The following is a 20,530-nucleotide window of genomic DNA, read 5'->3' as shown; positions in this document are numbered from 1 at the left end:
GACAGAGCAATGAGGAAAGGAGGTGACTCTCTAGGAAAAGCCATTCCTCAGGAACATAACATAACCAAACATGCCTAAAAGATGAAGATAGAAAAGCTAGTTGCAAGTCAATTAGAAAACATCTGCTTTTTAAAAAAAAAAAAGCTAACTGCTCTCAGTCTCACTAAATACGCTGTTTCGGAATACTCCTCCCCCCAGAAAAATTTTGCAGGGAAAGATGGAGCAAATGACTTATTTTGCAGACCAATACCCACTGTTCAGAGTACCCTGCAGTTCCTCCCTTTGACAAGAGCTGTCAGACCTGGCAAAGGCAGAACAAAAGATGCATCCAGGTCCTGTGATAAAAGGACCTTTTGTGAGAAACTGAAAATTAAGTCTCTTCTCAACATGGGGATGCACCCAGACGAGGGGGAAGATAGGTATGGAAATAAATTACAGGCATCTGCCAGCATTATGATAGTTGCCCAATATTACTGAAATAATACTAAAATAATTAAGTTATTCAGAGTTTTAATGCTCCTACAAGTTTCCTCTACTGCTAGCCTACAAAAAACAAAATCTTTTGACCTCAATGCTAACGAATAAGATCTGCTCAGCCCACATATTCTGCATGAAACAGTAATACAAATCTAACATTTTAATACAATATGTATGTATATTTAATTACATTTACATATTTAAATTATCCTACTACATTAACAATACTATAGATACAATATTTGGCAAAAACAACTAGCATGGTTAAGTTTTCAAATTTTGGTATTGTTTTCTAGGAAGTGTAAAACAGAATAGAAAACAAAGTTTCCTTGTGAAGAATAAAGTGTATTTTAACAGAAGCAGCCAAGACCTGCTGCAAAATACAGATCATGTATGCTGACATTTACACAAAACCTTGCAGTAAGAAAAGGTACTGTCATTCACTATATTTACAAGAAACTGCTCAATAGTTCAGTTACCAATTGCACTATAGTGATTATTTAAAAAAAAACCACAACAACACAGCATCCTTGTCTTGTCCTTCAGAAATCATTTGTCTGTAAGAAGTGACCTTGTTTAAACTGTATGCGCTAGAAAATATACAACTCTACAATAGGAAGAGGTTAGAAAAGTTGAATACTGTGGAAAAAAAATTTATTAGTCTATACAAGTCTTCTGAAACAAACCATTAGCTTTGATACAGTAAGTTCAAGTGAATAGTCATTGTAATAGTATTTTTCCATAGAGATCAAGAAGCCCTATAGCTTCCCATTTAGTGTCTGTGACAGGAAGTTTTATTTCTGAACAAGTAGCCGCACAAAGCAGACATGTGATAGAGATCTTCACAGCCACAGTGAGCTACAGTTTGAGATAAAGTTATATTACAAACATTTAGGAAAACTAGGCATCCGTACTGAAGTGTGGCAAACTGATTCACAATGAAAGAACAAAGATGTCATTCAGACCCCTTGCCAATAATGAAGACTTTCTACAGCAAGTCTAGAGTAGACCGCATCATAAAAACTTAGAGTGCAAGAGTACCACAAATTCAGTATATAAATATCACAGGATTAAAACTCCAGTTAAGCCATCAACTGAAGTGATGATTAAAAAGAAAAAAGGGCATCCCCCAGCTTTGCAAAGGAAGCTTTCAAAGCATCTCTTCAAGAAGGTGCTGATACCACCTATGGCCTGTGCCAATTTGTATTTTAGACAGCTCTGCTGAAAGACGAAAATTTAGCAGATTTGTCTAAGAACTGTAGGATCTTGCCGTTTAATACCATAAAAAAAGCATTTACTAGAAGAGATGAAATGTAACATTTATAGCTCACACTGTTTTCAAGATCTGTGCACACTATATAGTTCTATAATTTCAAGAGTATTTAAAAATAAGACAAAGAGCAGACAATGCAGTAATGTGTTTGTTATATGGATTTGTTTAGAATAGTTACATGATGAATGTATACAGTCATAAAATTTTTAGTGCATTTGTTCTTGCACATTATTTATGCTACTTATAAAAACCTGAAGATTGCAAATTGGGCATGCTTACCATAACATTTTCAAATCAGGAAAGCTGCAGAACATTTTTCCTACAAGTGTTTACTGCCATGATACAAAACAAATATGTGCAAACTGCAAGGTCCCTAAAAATAGCATTTAATGAACTTATGTACAGAAAGATGTCACTATCTGTTTAAATATGCAAAGAATAAGCTTCCCAAAGTTTATAACATAGAACAATATCCACCACATGCTCCTCCTCCTCCTCCATATCCTTCTTCCTTGTTTGATAACTTTACACCTCTGTTTTGGTTCTCACTCTCCCACAGTCCAGGAGTCTGAATGATTTTTTCAACAAGTTCTTCAAAGGCACACTGTACACCATCGCATGTTTTTGCACTTGCCTCTGGAGGAGAGACATAAGAAGTCAAGTGTTAGCACAGCTTCCAGTAACTTGTTTAGTATTTCTCTTCCAGTTAAGTCTCAACCTACAATCTAGACTTACAAATTCTACAATATATTCTATAATAACATAGCAGTGCCAAAATTAGCAGGTATGCAGATTTCTGTCGCCACATAAGGCAGCACCTCAAAAGACTCTTAATAGAAGAGCTTCCAAGTTGAATATCACTAGAATATATGGAGACAGCTATAGCTTAGATTTGTTTTTCTGTGGAAAGCACCTCAGTAAGAAGAAAGGAGGGTTCTACTAACTTAAGATGTCTGATAAACCTCGTTGTTGTTCTGTATTTCAGTTCTGTACATTAGTCAGAACTGCAGTACCACCATACCATAAGAAGCAAGGATCCATACTGTAGGATTCTGGGTCAGTCTCCACAATACAACTCATCTGATAAAAAGCAATAAGGGATCTCATTTCTTCTGCAATTAGCAGAATTCTAGGGAATTTCACTCAGGAGCCTTACTTTGGCTAAGGCCAAGAAATTTGCTCACAGGGTATATTATGAGAGCAACGGATACCATCTGAAACTGTTCAGTCCCACTAGGGCTGGCCCTGCTCTACACAGCCATGCAGATACTTAGCATGTCTAGCATGCAGATATATGTATTTAGTTATAGTTCAATTTTCATGTTTCTTTTCATCTTCCATGCATTTTACAGCTTGTGCCTCAACTTTGAACTTCTATTTCCACATCTGACACTGTAGCCAAAAAGAAACACAGCAAGGTACTAGACAAAGATACATCATTAGTCAGAGACAAGGAACATAAGTCTAAGCACAGGACATGTCAATGAACTGCTTTGCTACTGGAGTCATCCTATAAAGTAATCCCTGCTGATCCTTAAATGAAACATGTAATAAACTTATGCATAAAGAATCACTTCACCACCCACTTTATCATTACAAGGCTTTGCCTACAAGACCCATCTCATTTTGCAGCAAGATGAGACCAACATATTTGCTCCAGTCATGATTATGTCATTATTCAATCCCACCCACCAGTTATAAGTTAATTATATTCCTACCTATTTTTACATCCCAGTTCTAATATGGAATTCTGTCAAGTACCAGCCACCAGTACAAGTTCTCCCTCTTTCATTTTGCTTCTGTTATTAGTTTAGCAAGTTGGCTGGGAAAAGAAATCAGACAAAACCCCAAACCTAAAACAGGTTTTGTCAGACTACAGTAGAGCCTGTATTCCACCCTTAATCCTTATGAATTTCAGTATACTCGTCCACAGTTAGAATAGATATCTGGACATATTTAGGGACAATTTTAAAAAAATGGGAATACCTATTATCTTTGTACCTACTGCAGCTCAGAAATATCATTAATTGGATTGTACATATAAAGACTATCAGTCCTACAGAAGTGGTATTTTTCATTATGTAACAAAAATCAAGTAAGATCCCTGCAAATATCTATAACATACCTATGAACAACATGGAATGTTTTCTTGCAAATTTGAGACCTTCATTTCTGTCAACTTCACGGTTTTCCTATAAGACATAGCATTAATATGTGTTACTAACAAAATACACCAACAGATTACTTACTGCAGTTGAATTCGATTTACCTTATCAATCTTGTTTCCAACTAGCATTTTCACTATGTCATTCCTTGTGCAGTATGTTTCCAGTTCATTTAACCAGTTATCCAGCTTGACAAAAGTATCTCTTCTCGTGACATCATAAACTGAAAGATATTAGCAATATTATTTCCACAATATTTTTCCAAGAAATACAGTTTATGTCACAAAAGGAGAAAAATGACGGCTTTTTGAATTAGAAAACTGAAGGAGTCCCAAGGATTCCAATTTACTTACTACAGCAAGATAATAATTGGAAAAAAAGTTGAACATCCACCAGCACAAATCACTGATGATACTAATGCAGAGCAACTCTAAGAATCAGTCATCTACTGTTCTCAGACTAATTTATCTTGAGACATCCTAGCTTACAGGCTAGAGGCTATCATTCTCCAAAGTATTCTACACTTACAGACCCCTGATGTAGGATACTTAACATCACTACACAAAAGATATGCAAAGAGGATGGCATGACCTTCTGCACTGACTTAATTAGTGATAATTAAGACTTGTTTAACACCACTGCTATGCTACTGATTTAGCTAAGAAGTAGACTGATCACCAAATCCTCACAAATACCAGTGAGCTACTGAATTTTCAGCATTTTAGTGTTTCAAACTATTTAGCATTTGTGTGGGATATAAGTAATAAGCCATGCTAGGAGCGAACAGGCAGACAAAAAGCAGACTTTGGTAAACCTAAAATCCACTACCCAGCAACTATCTAATAGCTACCATTTCAAGCTATGAAAGTATTTTCTTCCTTCATTCTCACATCCCATGTGCAGACAGGCATAAACAGTTGGTTTCAATCAAATCTATAGCTTAGCTTGCATGAACAACCTTATTTTTAGGAAGTCGTTTAACAAAGAAATAAGTCAGGAGATCATTAAATAAAATGAGAGCGCAGATCTCAACAGCAGAACTTTCTAGCTCCCAAACAGTGCTTGCTTACTTTTACAGCTTTCAACAGTAAGTGGCAGGTTCAGTGCCAGCAACTAAGTGACTTGACAAGACATGCCTTGACAGCATCTTCCTATACCAGGAAGATAATGCAACTCAGACTTGGGAAACAGTACATACAAAACAAAACCTACCAGAAGTCTCATGACAGAGGTTATTCCAAGTTAAGCAATTTAACTGGACACAACATCTTACCAAGAATCTCTCAAGTCAGACGCAACTTCAAAAAAAAAAAATGAAACTTACTTCCCTGCCCTTACTTTAGTTAGCTCCTCACTTCTAGCAGTGGAGAAGCAGAACTTTGAAGCTCTGTGCCTAGTTAAGAGGTTTCCATATACAAAAGAAAAACAAAAGAGACTTCACTGTGAAGTTGCAATTATGGGTTTTGGCCTGGGTTTCTCCCGCACAGATTGATGCTTTTTATGCTCCCAGCTAGTCTTTTCTAAGTGATTCTACTGTGTAACATCCCATCAGTATGGAGACACAAATAGCAAAAAATCCCAGCCAGACTCCACACTGTTTATATTAATTTCATTAGGAAAAAGGAACAGGGAGAAGAAAAAGAGAAAGCTGTATACATACTGATACAGAAAGAATACACTGAGAAGAGAAAAATCTTTTTTTTTTTTTTGACTTTGGCCTTAGTAAGCACAGGCAAAAAACAAAAATAGTAAATAAAAGGCAAATTCCTGGCAGCACAGGGACAGCTCCAAGCTATCCCTTCAAGTAGCAGTAACTTTTCATCTAATGCAAAAATCAGTGGTTCTCAGGCCAGTGAGAGGGGTCTACATGAGAAAGAGGTCAGACATCAAATTCAAGATCCTTTAATATATGAGTTAACACAGATACAATGATTTTTAATATCAGTTAGATATTATAGAAAGGTTATATATCAGTTTGTATAACTCCAATGCATGAGAAAACCACCAACTTATTCAAAACAGCATGCAAACCTATACTTACCTAGGATAACACCTTGTGCACCTCTATAGTAACTGGGTGTCAATGTTCTGAACCGCTCCTGACCTGCAGTATCCTAAAAAGCCATTCAGAAAGTTCCATTATTCAAAATTTGAGCAGAATCTAGTTTAGCTCTCAGGTATTCTGCTTCTAATGAACACACAAAATAAGGTTCAAAGTATATTCAACTACCAGATTAAGTGAGTTTATACCCTCCCCTGCTGTTTTACCGCACATGAACTTCAAGATTTTATGTAGTCTGTCCTGGGAAACACCTTTAAACTGTTAGGTGCAGTAAATAATTGGACTATATAGCAATAAGATAGCCATTTCTGCAGAAGCATTTCTTCTGCAACTAGTACGGCAGCAACCAGCAAGAAAGAAGCATAGCTGCAGTACTAACTAAGATCTTGTAACAAGCATCAAAACCCATGGCAACAAAACTAGTTCCCTCACTTCAGTCACCTTGGTCCAATTAAATTCGACTCAGTGCCAGGGTAAATGCATTTAACATGCTATGACAGAGCAGAAGCAGAAGTAAGTCAGAAGTTTTTCTGGTTTTAAGTAAAATTGAATTTACATCCTCAAATTTAAAGTGTCAACAGCTCTGCAAAAAATCAAATATTAGAATGCTGTTTTCTTATCAGAGATTAAGTTATAGTGCACGCTCATTGCAAACTTGATGCACAGAAGATTTAAATAACTTCATCCAAGTCACCCCAGGTTAGAAGCAGGCATGAAACACTGTGGATTCAAAATGGTTCCCTTGCAAAGAACCTGTATAACTGAAGTGGACTTCCAACATTCTACAAGTCACTCAGACCATCCCACACATCTCAAACTGGGTTTGTGCCATGATATTCCTTTACAAGCTTTTCTTTTCCAGTTTACCTCAGAATTATTTCTTCATATTCACCAATATGAAAGAAGATGAACACCAAGTTAGTCCTATGTAGTATTTTCCATCCCGTGATCACTCATCATTCTGCTATCAGTCTGGTTTTCCTCCTATATGTCTATTTGTCTGTCAAGTTGTTGCAGTTATTTTCCTTGTCAAACCCATTTATTTTAGTGATGATTACTATTGTCACACTAAGACATAAGTCCTGTTTGTTAGTCGAGATATGAAATGCCCTCAAAGCAACAGAAGTACTGCAATATATATTTCATGTTCCACTACTATTTCCCAAGGAAGTAAAGGTCAAGTATCTTGCTTATATGAGAAACAAGGTGGTCTTCTTGCTTGCTACAAGTCACAACTGGGTCTGAATATTCAAAAGGTGCTTCAAGTCACACAAGTGTGGAGGCTGGTTTGCAGAATGGAAGAAAAAGCTTGGAAGTACTTCTTTCTTCACTTGCCATGAATTTAGAAGTTCTACTTTTAACTAGAGTAGATGTTGAACACTAAGACTAAGATTACAAACACTGCCTCTCCCTCTTTCAGCTGCATCTGCTACAAATAACACTAACCTCAAGCCTATAAAGTCTTTGTATGAGGGCTACAAAATTTTTAGGCCAAAAATTGTTTTGAGAGGTAACATTTGAGCATAAATTGAGCATGCAACAGCAATTCTTAACCTATTAATACACTACTAAATTTTGCCTAAAACGTTTAGGTTAAGAAGTGCACCCTTTTAAAGCCTGTCAAGTATAGACAAGAACGATGCATACAGGGAAGTCTCAGATTAGTGAGGGCTAACTCTTTAGAAGTTGAACAATGAATTACTCATTAAAAAAAAAAAAATCTAGGAATGGCTACATTGACTGTTTTAAAGTGCAATTGATTTAGTACCATTTTATTCCTCCTTTTCTCTACTCCTATCCTAACCAGACCTGGAATCAGTTCTGCAGAAGAAGCTCATAGGCAACAGAATTGCCCCATTAGCCAGTTGTCCCACAGTTCATTTCACCTTCTGAATGGTTCAGTATTAACCTCCCACTCCTCCAAATCACCTTCATATTAAATAGAAAAGGATTCTATACAAACTGTACATTATACAAGCCATCACTATTCCTAAAGCAAAGGAACACATTAAGAACTTAGGAGAGACTTACCCATATTGCCAGTTTAGCTTTGTTTCCATCAACTGAAATAGTTTTCACCTTGAAGTCCACACCTAGAGGAGAAAAAAATATTTCAGTTCTTCAAACATACTACAGCTATTTTTAGAAGAGAAAGTAAAGAGAAAAGAAAAAAAATCAAACTCAAAAAACAAGTTGTGTTTTGACAGGAGCAGGAAGAGTAAGTTTCATTAGCTATTATATGAACCTTGCTCGAAACTCAAGGTTTTGTTGCTGACAGGCTTTTGCAAAAGCCTAAGGGCCTTTTAAGCCATTGACTCAAAATATTTTATGGAAGTAAGGCGAATACTACATTTCCTCTATTAAAGTACATATTCCAGGACAAATATTCAAGTTCGTAATTCAAATGGATTAACTTTCTACTCATTACTCATACATGTGTTCTCCTTGAGTACGTTTGTGGTCTTGAGGAATGACATACTTTCAAAATAAAGAAGGAAGCTGCATTCAGGTAGCTATTTGCTCTGTTTCCCTATCTCCAACAATCTGACCAAGTCCCATCAAGGTGATCATGTGGAGGTAAACCAATATAGACAGAGACTCATCTACTACATGACTGCTATCCTGTGAGAAATAATGTTAGATGACAGTAATTCCTCTAACAAACATGCCAAATAAGCTTTGAATGATTTGAACACGCAGTATCTCTCTTACACGGATTCCAGCAACATCAGGGACTCACCAATACCACACTCAGTGACTAAGACAAAAACAGACAACATGGTAACAGTTCTGCTGTCGATAAGTCATCTACCTCAATATCTGACAATTCCCACCCCCACTCCCTTTTTTTTTTTTTTTAACTACACAGAAACTAGCAGCCTATCACTTGCCCAAAGACAAGCTGCACAAAACTCAAGCCAAGGAGGACAAGATGTTAATGACTGTGCAAATTAATGGATATAGCAACACACATCAGTTTGAGAGGCTGTATTATGATCCATTTTGCTGTAATTTAATCCTTAGTTTACCAATAGCAAGTAACTGGAAGTATGTTACAATTATTTTGGAGTGACTCTCACCCCTCACCAAGCAGCAGCCCTGAAATAAAGCAGTAGTGTGGAAAGCTGATACCTTTATATGAACAACTTTCAAGTGTAACAGCAAACTTTTTGCACTTTGACTTAAAATGGTAGTCATCGTACTTGCTACAAGAATAAAAATTTCTAGTTTAACTATTCTAACACAAAACATTTAAGTAGGGCCTCATGATAAGTGTGCTGCACTTATATTCCCAAGGCCATGCAGATTACAACCAAGTGCAAACAGCTGGCAAAATACGTTCAACTTAAAGTCACTGAGGGTATATAGGATGCTTAAGAAACTGCACATTGCAAGCAGATTTACGACTTCACTGCAACTGAGGTTTAAAAGCTTTATTTAAAAAAATACAATTTTTATTCCACTATTTCACAGCTTCAGCTCATCAGTGTTCCCTGAAGTGTCAAGTGATTTTCAGACTACATTCTGCACTGGAAGAAGCCCATACTCTTTATTTCAAGCAAAATTTTGCCAAAGTACATTAACTTTTGCAGTAACTGAACAGAACTCTGTTTTTTCAGGGACTAAGACTCTTAGTCCCTAACTCAGCAGTAATATAATGCTCTGTGCCAGGCGCATGGATGGCACTTGATTCTAGAGTTATGTTCACAGAAAAGAATAGTCACTATTAACTTTGTTTTAAACACCAGTTCTTAGAACTTTACCTAGTTCATAGAAGACTGCTATGCTAGCAAGTTGACTCAAATTGATCCTCAAGAACATCCTGTCCTGCCAATTTTTCAGCACTCAGCAGTAACTTTTAGACTAATAGAATCTCTTCTTCCACTGTAATTGCATATTTCTTTCCTTAAACTGTAAAAATCACCATTGCTCAGCCAGGATGTCCAACAGCTCACAGCCCATTCTTTTATCCATTAGTCTGACATCAAAACCTGTATCTTAGATATTACAAGTCTATCAGGTACTTAACGTAACATATCAAAATATGTCATAGTAGTCTCAAGAAGGAAAACTGTTTTCCCTTAGGACAAACCTATTAGGTGTATTTTGAAGCCACAATATCCTTCTCCCATTCAGTAAACAGATTCAGTATCTTGTGCCTGCACAGTTCTGCAATTTTCATTTAATGGAAAATGCATATACACCTTTATGTTAGCCTTGCTGCTGGCTTAAAAGATAATGCTTTAAATTCTGCATGAGCAATGCAAGTAAATTAAGAAACTAAAATAGTGAATAAACCCCATGTGTTATAGACTGATTATTGAAAAGCAAAAGTATGAAAATGAACTAATAGCACACCAAAATACATCCTTTAAAGTGATCAAGTGGCAAATATAATTCTAGTAAATGAGGGAGCTCACATACAAAAGCCAGTTAACAAAAAGAAATCTTTTAAATAACTAGGTTTTTGATTATCAATCTGCCATAAAAGAGGACAAGTAGAAAAAATGCAGGGCTCAAGAAAATCTTCTTAAATTGAACAAACAGGGTACTTATGTTCCCTAAATACTTCAGTGAAATACAGACATTTGACAGGTGTCAGTTCTGAGCTTGCAAGAGTGATGTTTCTACCCTTGACAACAGAAAGCTGACAGTGCTTTCCACCATGCCTTGGAAGGCAGCCAGAAACAAGACAGCACTACTAGACTGTACTCCTGTGTGTTGACACCTACTGCCTCAGCGCTACACACTAACATACTATGGACTTACAGTCTGCAAGGAACAGCTCTGTCACCTTCATGCTGCTCTTGCATTTAGGCCAGTATGCCATGCTGTATTTACAGGAAGTGCAAAATCAGCTAGAGTGTATTATTTGTGTTGTAGGTAACTGACAAGGAGTCCTCCAACTCTAAGCTGTTCAACAAGTGCAAGGAAGGCTAAAAAGTTGAGACACCAGATCTGTGCAATACATTACTTCACTCATGAAACAGGGATTGCACTGAACACTTACCTAGAATCTCTCATACAAAGAGCAAGCAAGTAAAGACAAGCATGAGCAGTAAGGACAACAGAAAATACTGGGGTATATATAGTGTGTGTATATATACAGTCTGATAAGATCCATGTGATGAAGCCCAGTGAACAAGTTAGCTTCAAGAGAATGCAAGGAGGACAGGTGATCTGCCAGGTTGAATAAAACATAGTTAATCCAACTGAAGCTACTGAAGTCAAAATATTTGCCCAAGGCAGCTTATTCTTCTGAGAATACCACAGGAGTTTTACAAAATTCTGAAGAAAAAACCCACACAAACCAATAGTTTAGGGTTTCATTTAAATTGCACCCAGTAGGTTTGTGCAAGCTACAAAGATATGGTACATCTCAACAGGTCATTGCAAGGGACCAGTTGTGCTGCAGCCAAGGCTTTCCCCAGTGTTGTGGTTTTGTGTGCAGTTGTTGTTTGTTTTGGTTTTTTTTTTTAAACATATAGCATGTTATCTCTTCACTTTCTAATCCAAATAAAAAAAGATACAGTCACTTTAACCAGTTCAGCAGTCAGTATGTAGATGACATTGAAAGGTGACATTATTTGTAGTCAATCCATTCATTTTGGAAAAGCACCATACTCTGCAGTCTCAAAAGGAAAGCCTTAAAATTGTTTAAAAGCCTCTTCTGTCCCCAAACTCAAAACAAAATAGTGTTTAATCAGCACAAAAAGAAATCCAGGTTGAGAGTCACAAAGCATTTTGGCATTTCACCATCTTGTGAGTACCTGAATTTGGCATCTAGGATCTGTCTTCATGCAGTGGGAAACGGTTATCTCTAAGAATTCACTCCAAGTACTTTATGAACAACAAATCCTGAATTTAAAGCTGACATGTTGCTTCTTAGCAATACAGTCACCAGAAAAATGCCAATGCCACAGCCTAGTAGTTAAAAAAAAAAAACCAAAACAACCAAACAAATAGGAACACCTCAGATTCTGTTCCCCTTCCAGTTAAGTGGAAAAAAAAATTAAAAGAAAAGAACCTGCTATCTCACATGAGTGCTCCACACACCATGCTACAGGACTTCCACAGTTGGAATCACAGTAGCTCTACTGCACAATACTACTACAAACATCAGCTAGAGGGGCCTAACAGCTAGGGCTATCTAGGCCAGCATTCGCTCAGTCTCCAGAAACTTCCTTTTCCTGCCAAATGATCATGTTCATTCCAGATTAGTATATCTGTTTCAGAACTCAAACCCTATTTGAAGTAATGCTCACATTGAGTACTCTTCCTCCTTTTCCACATCAGGAACAGAGCAGGGTAGGACCTGCCAGTAGAAAACCTTGAGTTGCTGCTATTTAACAGCCAACAATTAGCTACCACACATGCTGTTGTGCATTTTGACAAATCCCAAAGAGGAAGAATTACTTCAGGAAATAATTCCTTAGTTTCTCAAATAGTGCACTGATGTCAGTTTTTGACATTGGTGAAGAGTATTACGTACGAACTAAGAATGAAAAAAAATCATCATTAAGAAAAAAAACAAACAAAAAACCAATAAAGATGCCCACACTGAGACCGAACTAGTCTATTGGTATCCAAAACATCATGAAAGCTAAAGTAGCTATTCCACAGTGACTTCCTGGCCCACATGGTTGACATACCAAGAAAGTAACACGATTTGAAGTATATACAGTGCCAAAACTATTTAGATTAGAATACAAGATTGCCATCTTCATCATCTGGTCTGTTCCATTCCTGTTTCCTTCCACCCTATCTTCCCTCATGAACTGAGGTAGGGCTACTTGCATAAGTTCATTTTTTACAAGCAATGAAATGAACAAAACCAGGCCATGTTCCTCCCCTCGCCTGCTCAGTGCTTTACCTGAAACAGTACTTCTGTATCTTATTAACATTAATGAAAAATAGATCAACTTATTGACTTCTTAACCAATCAGACAGAGCTGGCTTTGTTCACCAACAGCTGATCTCAAAGAAAAAATTTGATACAAATCCTTAGCCAGAACTCTTCCTACAGAGAAAGTAAAAAATGCAATTGAAAAGCATTGTGTGGAAAAGTCATCTCTATTTTCCATTACTTCAGTTATTAATTTGGCATACAGCTGCATCACATTCTTCGAAGTTTCATTTTGCTTCCTTTGACAGCCATCTACATAGTATATCCTGCATTCTGGGTCACTCTCCTCCAGCACAACTGACTTCATTGTTGGTAGGTATCATACCAACATAGCAATGACACATCACTGCTTTTTTCCCCAGCAGCTCTAGATTCTTGGCTCTCTTCCATTTTTCTCAAGAGTCTAGCTGCCAAGGAACTGATTACTAAGTAGGAGAGAAAAAGCCACATTGCAATTTCCTCCCTACAGAGGAAAAGCAGAAGCCACACAGAGACCAGTACACTCTAGTATATTGTCAGGAGCTGCAAGAGCTAACATCCCCTACTAAAGGGAGTCTTAAGTCATCTTAAGATAGCCACCAAGTATCATATTACATAGAACACAAGTTCTGGACAGCAATATTACTATTCAAACAATTTGATAGCTATCTTGCACAGATAAATCAGTAGGAGACATAACAGTAGCTCTTACATTTCTATTTTAGCCTGAAATGCTGGCAAACAATGAACTGCAGGTTGTTCCACTAGCTTTTCACTGCCCATACCTATGACTTCCATCTTCATGGTGAAGGGTGACATTTATATCTGTTTTCCCAGCCAAGAACGTATTTTTGCATCAAGGGGACAACTACAGGCCAGTACAGTCAACACTCTACACCAATGAGCACTGCATGCTAAAACTGCATCCACATCATTCTTTCCTTACAGAGAAGCAGACATGTCTGAACTTCACTACCGGTCAGGCAAGTCTGAACAAACTACAATTTTGTACTGAAGCTGGTATAAATTTTTCTAAGGTAGCATCAGCACATACTTACCAATCGTTGCTGCAAGTTCCGGGTCGAATGTATCATCTGTGAACCGCAGCAGAAGGCTGATAGGGAGGGAAGAAAAATAAGAGTTACTATTATTGCAGCATATCTGTAGCTTGCCGGAAGCCTATAAATTACAAGTCTGAAAGCAACAGCAAGATCACATAGCTAAATAAAAATGCATCTCATTTTTCCATAATTTCTCTCCTACAAAAAACAAAGAAGGGAACATGAAAATAATACAGTAGACATGCTCTGCTAGAAGAACCCAGGTCTCTTCTCTATATCTATTACCGAGTACATCTCTTTGAAAACAAAGTACCACACAAGCTGTCAAATCAGTTGCCTGAACAGTCACATGGTCTGCTTCTCAAAGCATTTTACTTCTATCTTATTCTATTTTTGTTCTTCCAGAATTCAGTACAAAAGTAAAATTTTTTTGGGTTTCATATTGCCTCACATAGTATTTCTGTAAGCTTGAGAAGAAAATTCCAACTCAGCATTTCATGCCAGAAATAACTCTTTGAGCTGGGCACACAGCGGAACAGTAAGGGCTACACCCATCAGAAATAAAGATGCAGAAGCTTAAGAGTACAATTAGCTCACCATTGTTTTAAAATTTTGTATCTTTTTGCATATAACTTACACACATAACATTTCCCCATATCCTGATGGATATGTTTGCTACCAATAGAAGAACAGCTACAGCTAAGATTTACCAGCACATCACACTATAGTAGCAGGGTCCCTCGAAGAAGTGCCCATAATGCCGCTGTACTTGTGCCAAATGTAAATATTTTGTCAAGAGACAAAGATTCTCAGCATACAGTTTTTAAAATCACCAGTCTTATGCATCTGTGGCAAGTGTATATTACCATGTGGCAGGCAGCTGTTTGCTATAACTGACAGCTTCTATTCATTTCCAGGCTAGAGAAACAAAACAAAGCACTATTTATTTTTTGGTCTCCCCCCTCCCCCCCCCCCCGTTTTTTCTTCCTCCCTTCTCTTTTTGCATGTGAGTTTAGCAGCCAAGTCCTTTTTAGCATTTGGATACAGTCCTGCATTGACAGAAAAGTGACTACTGAAATTCCTTTACTTCAATAAGGCTGGGTGACAACTCTGGAGTTAACCATAGACCAACCTTTTTTTCCTTACTGCAGAACCCCAAAAACAAATGGTAGCTTTATTTACCAAAGAATAATTAAAATTTAAAAAAAAATGATAGCACATAGGCTTTTACTGGTACCTTCAGACGGTTGTATTAGGATGCTATTTAAGAGCAGCTATTTTTAGTTACAACCAAAACTAGTTTGACTCAGACAAAACATGGAACCTTCATACTGGCATTAGAATAAAAACATCAGTCTAGAAGTCTGGAGTGCTAAGCCCAGCCAACTTCTACTGTCCCCACCTTTCTTTCACATGCAGATATCCTCTTCTACAAAGTACAGCACACTCACAGGGACCAGGTTTAAGACAGCATTTGGTTCAGAAGTCAGGACTCTAACCACTTACTACACCATGCTAATACAAGTTTAACATTTGACCTTTCCTAGTCAAGTAATAGGTAAGTGACACAAATTCAGGAATAGTTCAATATTAAGTTCCTGTACCTGAACAACTGTAGTGTTATCGTTTCATAGCAATTCTATTTCCTCTACATAAAGTCTCTTTTTAACAACTTTTCTGACATGAAGAAATAAGCATATAAGTAAGTATACAAAAACATCATGCATACTATCTGTCTCAGGAAAAATTCTTCCGTATGGCCACATATAAAAGACACGACCTCAACTAAAGGAAATTTGCTCAGATCATGTCTGTCACTAGAGGCCTACTGTACTAGACTATCAATTCAGTAGCTAACTCAAAGGACTGACTGACAGATTTCTAATAAATAAGGGTTTTTTCTCTAATTAGCAACTTATATGTTACTTAGGGTCATGGCAGAAGACTGAGATTACTGCCATAAAAACATCTAATCTAACATGACTAGTGTGGTACATTCCCAGATGCCCTCCTGCATTTATATCCCACTTCCTTTATTAAGATCTATAGCACTAACAAAAAAAGCTAAAGAAAAAAAAATACTAAAAGACAAAAAAAGGTAGCTTAGACAAATGCCATGAAAAGGGGAGGGGGTGGAGGAAATCAACCTCAAAGTACTTGAGAAAGAGTACAATTAGTCAGCAGAAGAATCAGTGGTAGAACTACTTCACTGCCTACCTTGTATGCCCCTGTTCCCCCCCCTACACCCAGTGCTGGTTCACTTGTCACTCTACATTTACATACAATGGACCAGATTAACCCCAAAGCGCTATGGAGATGTACAAGCGCACCCATCTGCACACGACACAAGGCTGCACAGGACAGAGGGAGGCCCAGATCCCCCTGGCCAGGCCGGCAGAGCTCTGCTTCGTCTCAGTTTCCAACTGGGTCAGGCAAACACCAGCTCTCCCCTTCCCGCCGCGGGGCCGGCGGCTGGGGGAGGGCTGCGGAAGAGGCAGGGAGCCCCACGCAGGGGCAGCCTCTCGCCTGCAGGAGGGCTGGCCGAGAAGAGGGGGGGGAAGCTCCCCCGCGGGCCCTAGCCCTCCTGAGGGCAGGCCGCGCCCAGGCCGGGCGGCCGCTGAGGCAGAGGTGGGGTTGTCCAACGCGGCGCCGCGGGGGACCAGGCCGGGCCCGACCGGTGCCTCGCATCGTGGCAGGAGAGGCTGGGGGAGGCGGGCGCCCCCTCACCTGGACTTGCCGACGCCGCTCTCGCCGATGATGAGGATCTTCAGGGTAGTCAGCACGTCCTCGTCCATCCCGTCAGCGCGCCCGGCCCGGCCCGGCCCGACCCCGACGGACGCTCCCTGCCCAGGCTGCAGCGGCACCGCCTGCGCCTGCGCGCCCCACCGCCTCTTTTCACTCGCCCCCTCGCCGCCTGCCCCGCGCATGCGCCTCGGGCGCCTCAGGTGTGCCAGCGGCCGGGGGAGAGGGAGAAAAACACCCCCGCCCCCACCCGCGGTGGCGCATGCGCAGAGGGACGGGAGCCGAGGTGGGCGGGGAAGGGTCCGCCCGTGCTGTCAGTGCGCGCGTGCGCAGTGGGGTGTTGTCGGTGGGCCCGTGCGCGGCAGGGCGCGGAGCTGTGAGGGGCCCGGGCGGGGAGGGACACGCAGCCCGGTTCCGCGCCGCCTCGGTCGGGCGGTGAAGTCCGCTCCTGGCTGGTGTCCGCTGGGGAGGAGAGGGGAGGGTGCGAGGAGACTGGCCTTGGGTTTTCAGTTTCTGTTGCCGTCAGGAATCGGGATCGGTGGAGAAAAGAAACCGGATGAAATTGCAGAGGGGAAGGAGAAAGCTTGAGCCGCACAATGGTAGCCAGCCAGCTCCCTGTGCTGCAGCAGAGCAAGCAGCCACCTCTCGAGGTGAAGAACAGCTAGTCAGGAACCCACCACCAAAAAAATGGGTTCGTTTGATCCCAACCCACCCTATGTCCAGCAGTGTAGGCTGGTTGATACATGACGCTATATACTTTTCTGCCAGCAGAATCCTCCATCGTCCATTAAAAGCCCTAAATGTTCTTCTAAAACTGGCTCCAGTGAGAAAGCCTCTTTATAACCAATTCGGCTAACCTGCTATTATGGCTTGAAACCTACCTCAGACCATGTGTAAGCAAGTGCAACTCTTTTAAAATTAATCAAGCGCATGTCTGATGTGGGTCTGAAATTGTCCTTGGTCTGCGCTATAGTCCTTGGGCCAGCTAGGCAGCCTCTGTTCATCTCCAAACACTGACTCTGTAGCACACATAAATGGCCTTAGGCTCTTCTGTAGTCACACCGAATGAAAGAGATCAAGCCGTGTCAGCAGTTTGCACAAGGCAGGTGTACTTGTGAGGCTGTGGTGGTTTTTGTCAGAATGCTGGCTGCAGAGGGCACAGTTCTTCTGGCAGAGTCCTGGTTTTGCTGGGCAGTTGCCTTCAACTGAGTTACAGGGTCAACACAGTAACCACTCTTTTGTGTTTGTGTGGTAAACATCTCTGGTGCCTTGCTCCGTCTGCTTTCAGGATCCGCTCTCCTGCCTCTTTTACCTCAGAAAACTAACTCCCAGGACGAGTACAATAACAATAATTATCCTATTAAATTATAGAGGCATATTCTATAATTAAACATGTGCAAATGGCTGGCTGTGTTTATACCAGGACTGTGCCTGTTTATTAGTAATAATCTGAGATTTGTTGAAGGTGTGACTTAGTTTTTGTGGTTTGGATTGTGTTTTGCAGTCATACAAGAAAGCACTATGTCTATACTCCGTAGTTTTTGTTGAAGTGTATGGGAGCTGTGGGATCTTAGCGTGGAACAGGATGAGAATTTGAATTTGGAAGGTGGACCCAAACAGCAAACTATTCTACTAAGGATACTGAATCCCTTGAAGTCAGAGTATTTGTATTCTGGGATTTGATTTTTTTCCATTGTAGCCATAGAATCAAACTATTCAATATGGATATTAGTCCTGATTCAGATAATAATTCTATAGCTCACTCAGAATGAAGGGTTGGCCAGGATGGCATTCAGATCCTTGACTTTAATGATGAGCAGATGCAAGAAAGGAGGCAAAACCTGCCCTAAATGAACAGTCCCTTAGCTCGTGCTTATGGAAGTGGTGCTTTAGACCTTTCTAAGCATGCCCTTTGAGAATAGGTGTTTCTCCGTGTTGTCCTCCTTCAGGTGGAACTATGTAGTCCTCTTGCTCTGAGATTGGATCTGGCTGCTGCAGCCGACCTGTTTGCTGTCCGTGTATCTATTTTAACTCTGGAAAGCCGGGCTGTGTTGTGCATTTTTCATCCCTATTACAGGAGCCACTGGTAGTGGATAATTCAAGTAGCTCAGACCTAGCTCCTTCAAAATAAGAGTATTATTTATTCACTGAAAGATGTACAATAATCAGGGCAAAATATGTACTTATTTTCCTATCAAGCTTTTGTAGAGTTTCTTCAGTGAAGCCATCTCTGAGTTGGGAGAGACGTCTCGCCTGCTGTAGTTCATGGGTGTCTGCCTGTTTTCTTGCATGCTTTTCACTATTCATCAGGAGTCCTCAGTTACTCGTGACACCTAACCCAGTCCCCTTCTTCAGTAGGGCTGGAGGGTTTTTTCTCTTTTTATCATTTACTATCCCATTTGATCCTGACCTCAGATGTGGGAGGGTCAAGCCGTAACAGCTTGGTTAGCCCTCCCTGATAATTAGTCTTCCTAGAAGAACACCGGAGATCTTTTGACTGCATTTTTTTTATGCTGTACTGTTTCCTCTTGATTTCTTCTCAGTGATCTCTGAATCTCTGGCAGAATAGCACCAAGCAGATCAACTTGTCCGCATATAATATTTGTAAATAGTTATGCGTATACTTTCCTTATTCTTCATACACTGCTAAGGGAAGCAGTCTGATGGTAGAAAACTAGCATAACTGGTTCCAAGGCAGCTCTCTGCCACGTATGGAGATGTAGAGAGAGAGAGAGAGATGAAATTTGCACTTCAGAGTTTCCCCTCATGCCTTTATAGTCTTGCATGAAGGCTGCCTGGCTCCTGGCCTGATACAGAGCTCAGAGAAGTAGAAAAACGTCAGCTCCATCTCAGCTAGCGCAAATGTATGTGATCAGTGTTCCTGAGGTTTTGATTACTTCAGGGACGTGACAAAGAAGGGAAGACATCTTAACAATGATAGCTCCTGTATTCTCAGCATCAAAATTCCCTGTCCACCGTGTTACGGACTTGGCTATATCCTTGACCATGAAAACAGGTCATTGGGACTGAGTAACTGTGATTACCTTTCTCAAAAGATGGGGGTTGATTTACAGTCCCTCCCTTAGGGTTGGGATCTGTAATGAAATGGCCATTGCACTTCGTGTGTCCTCAGGGGACCCTAGACCAGTTGCATAGGGCAGTGCCCTTAGGCAGCCACTGAGAGCAAGTAAAGGCTAGAAGGACCTCCATCCAGTTTGTTCCTGCTGAACTAGCTGCAGTGTAACCTTAGCAACAGAGATGAGTGTGTCAGTAATGAGTCGGTAACGTGAGAGACAACCTGGAATAAACAACAAAGGACTCCCTCAGTCTCATTCTGTGTCTGAAAGACACCTGGGAGCCTTTGGTAGGTTCACTTGAACCATCTGCCTTAGCTTCCACAGCTTAAACATGAGGATAATGGTACTTGCTGTAGAAGACTGCAGAAACAGCAAGGGCTGGTATGCCAAGGGAGCTAAGGTTTGTGTTTTCCCTGCCAGCACGGCCTAGTGTAGCATGAGCTGTGAAATTCATGATGGGAGAGTGGCTACATAACTGCACAGCTATCCTCTCTCTCCCTTCACCAGTGCCATCACAAGTAAAAAGAGGCCTTGAAATGTATAGGTTCTGTTCAGGTTGTTTAGGTACACAAATGTCTCAGGAGGATGCACATCTCCAGGTGTCAAAGTCCTTTAATTCATTGATACTTTCAAAGATTTTCTCAGTTATGCCAACTGTGCACAATGTCCAGCAGAAGCTGAGAAGCTCAGCCACTTCAGAGAGAAGTTTACAGCAATCTACAGGTCTCGTGTTGCAAAGACTAATCTTGCTCTCCCATTTCCAGATTGTGAGGCTGACCCATATGTT

At 40.1% G+C, this 20,530-nt stretch overlaps 1 protein-coding gene across 3 annotated transcripts; it reads right to left on the bottom strand.

Annotated features, from left to right (window-relative positions):
• Window positions 1-1,114: 1,114 nt before the first annotated feature.
• On the bottom strand, window positions 1,115-16,795 carry RAB18 (RAB18, member RAS oncogene family). Of its 3 annotated transcripts, XM_050892641.1 has the most exons (7): window positions 16,652-16,776; window positions 13,922-13,977; window positions 8,009-8,070; window positions 5,957-6,029; window positions 4,020-4,138; window positions 3,876-3,942; window positions 1,115-2,386 (listed from the first exon to the last, which is right to left on the bottom strand). In XM_050892641.1, the coding sequence occupies exons 1-7, from the start codon at window positions 16,717-16,719 to the stop codon at window positions 2,205-2,207; spliced, it is 627 nt and encodes a 208-aa protein (XP_050748598.1). In that variant the 5' UTR covers window positions 16,720-16,776; the 3' UTR covers window positions 1,115-2,204. The 3 variants fall into 3 exon arrangements, with proteins under 3 accessions (XP_050748598.1, XP_050748600.1, XP_050748599.1); XM_050892642.1 differs by lacking the exon at window positions 3,876-3,942 and having other exon boundaries at window positions 2,228-2,386; window positions 16,652-16,791; XM_050892643.1 differs by lacking the exons at window positions 4,020-4,138; window positions 5,957-6,029 and having other exon boundaries at window positions 16,652-16,795.
• Window positions 16,796-20,530: the final 3,735 nt, after the last annotated feature.

This window comes from Gymnogyps californianus, chromosome 2, assembly GCF_018139145.2.
Source record: "Gymnogyps californianus isolate 813 chromosome 2, ASM1813914v2, whole genome shotgun sequence".
In the NCBI taxonomy this organism is placed as follows: domain Eukaryota; kingdom Metazoa; phylum Chordata; class Aves; order Accipitriformes; family Cathartidae; genus Gymnogyps; species Gymnogyps californianus.
Note: the sequence above shows the minus strand (reverse complement) of the source record. Positions and strands in the feature narration are given on the sequence as shown.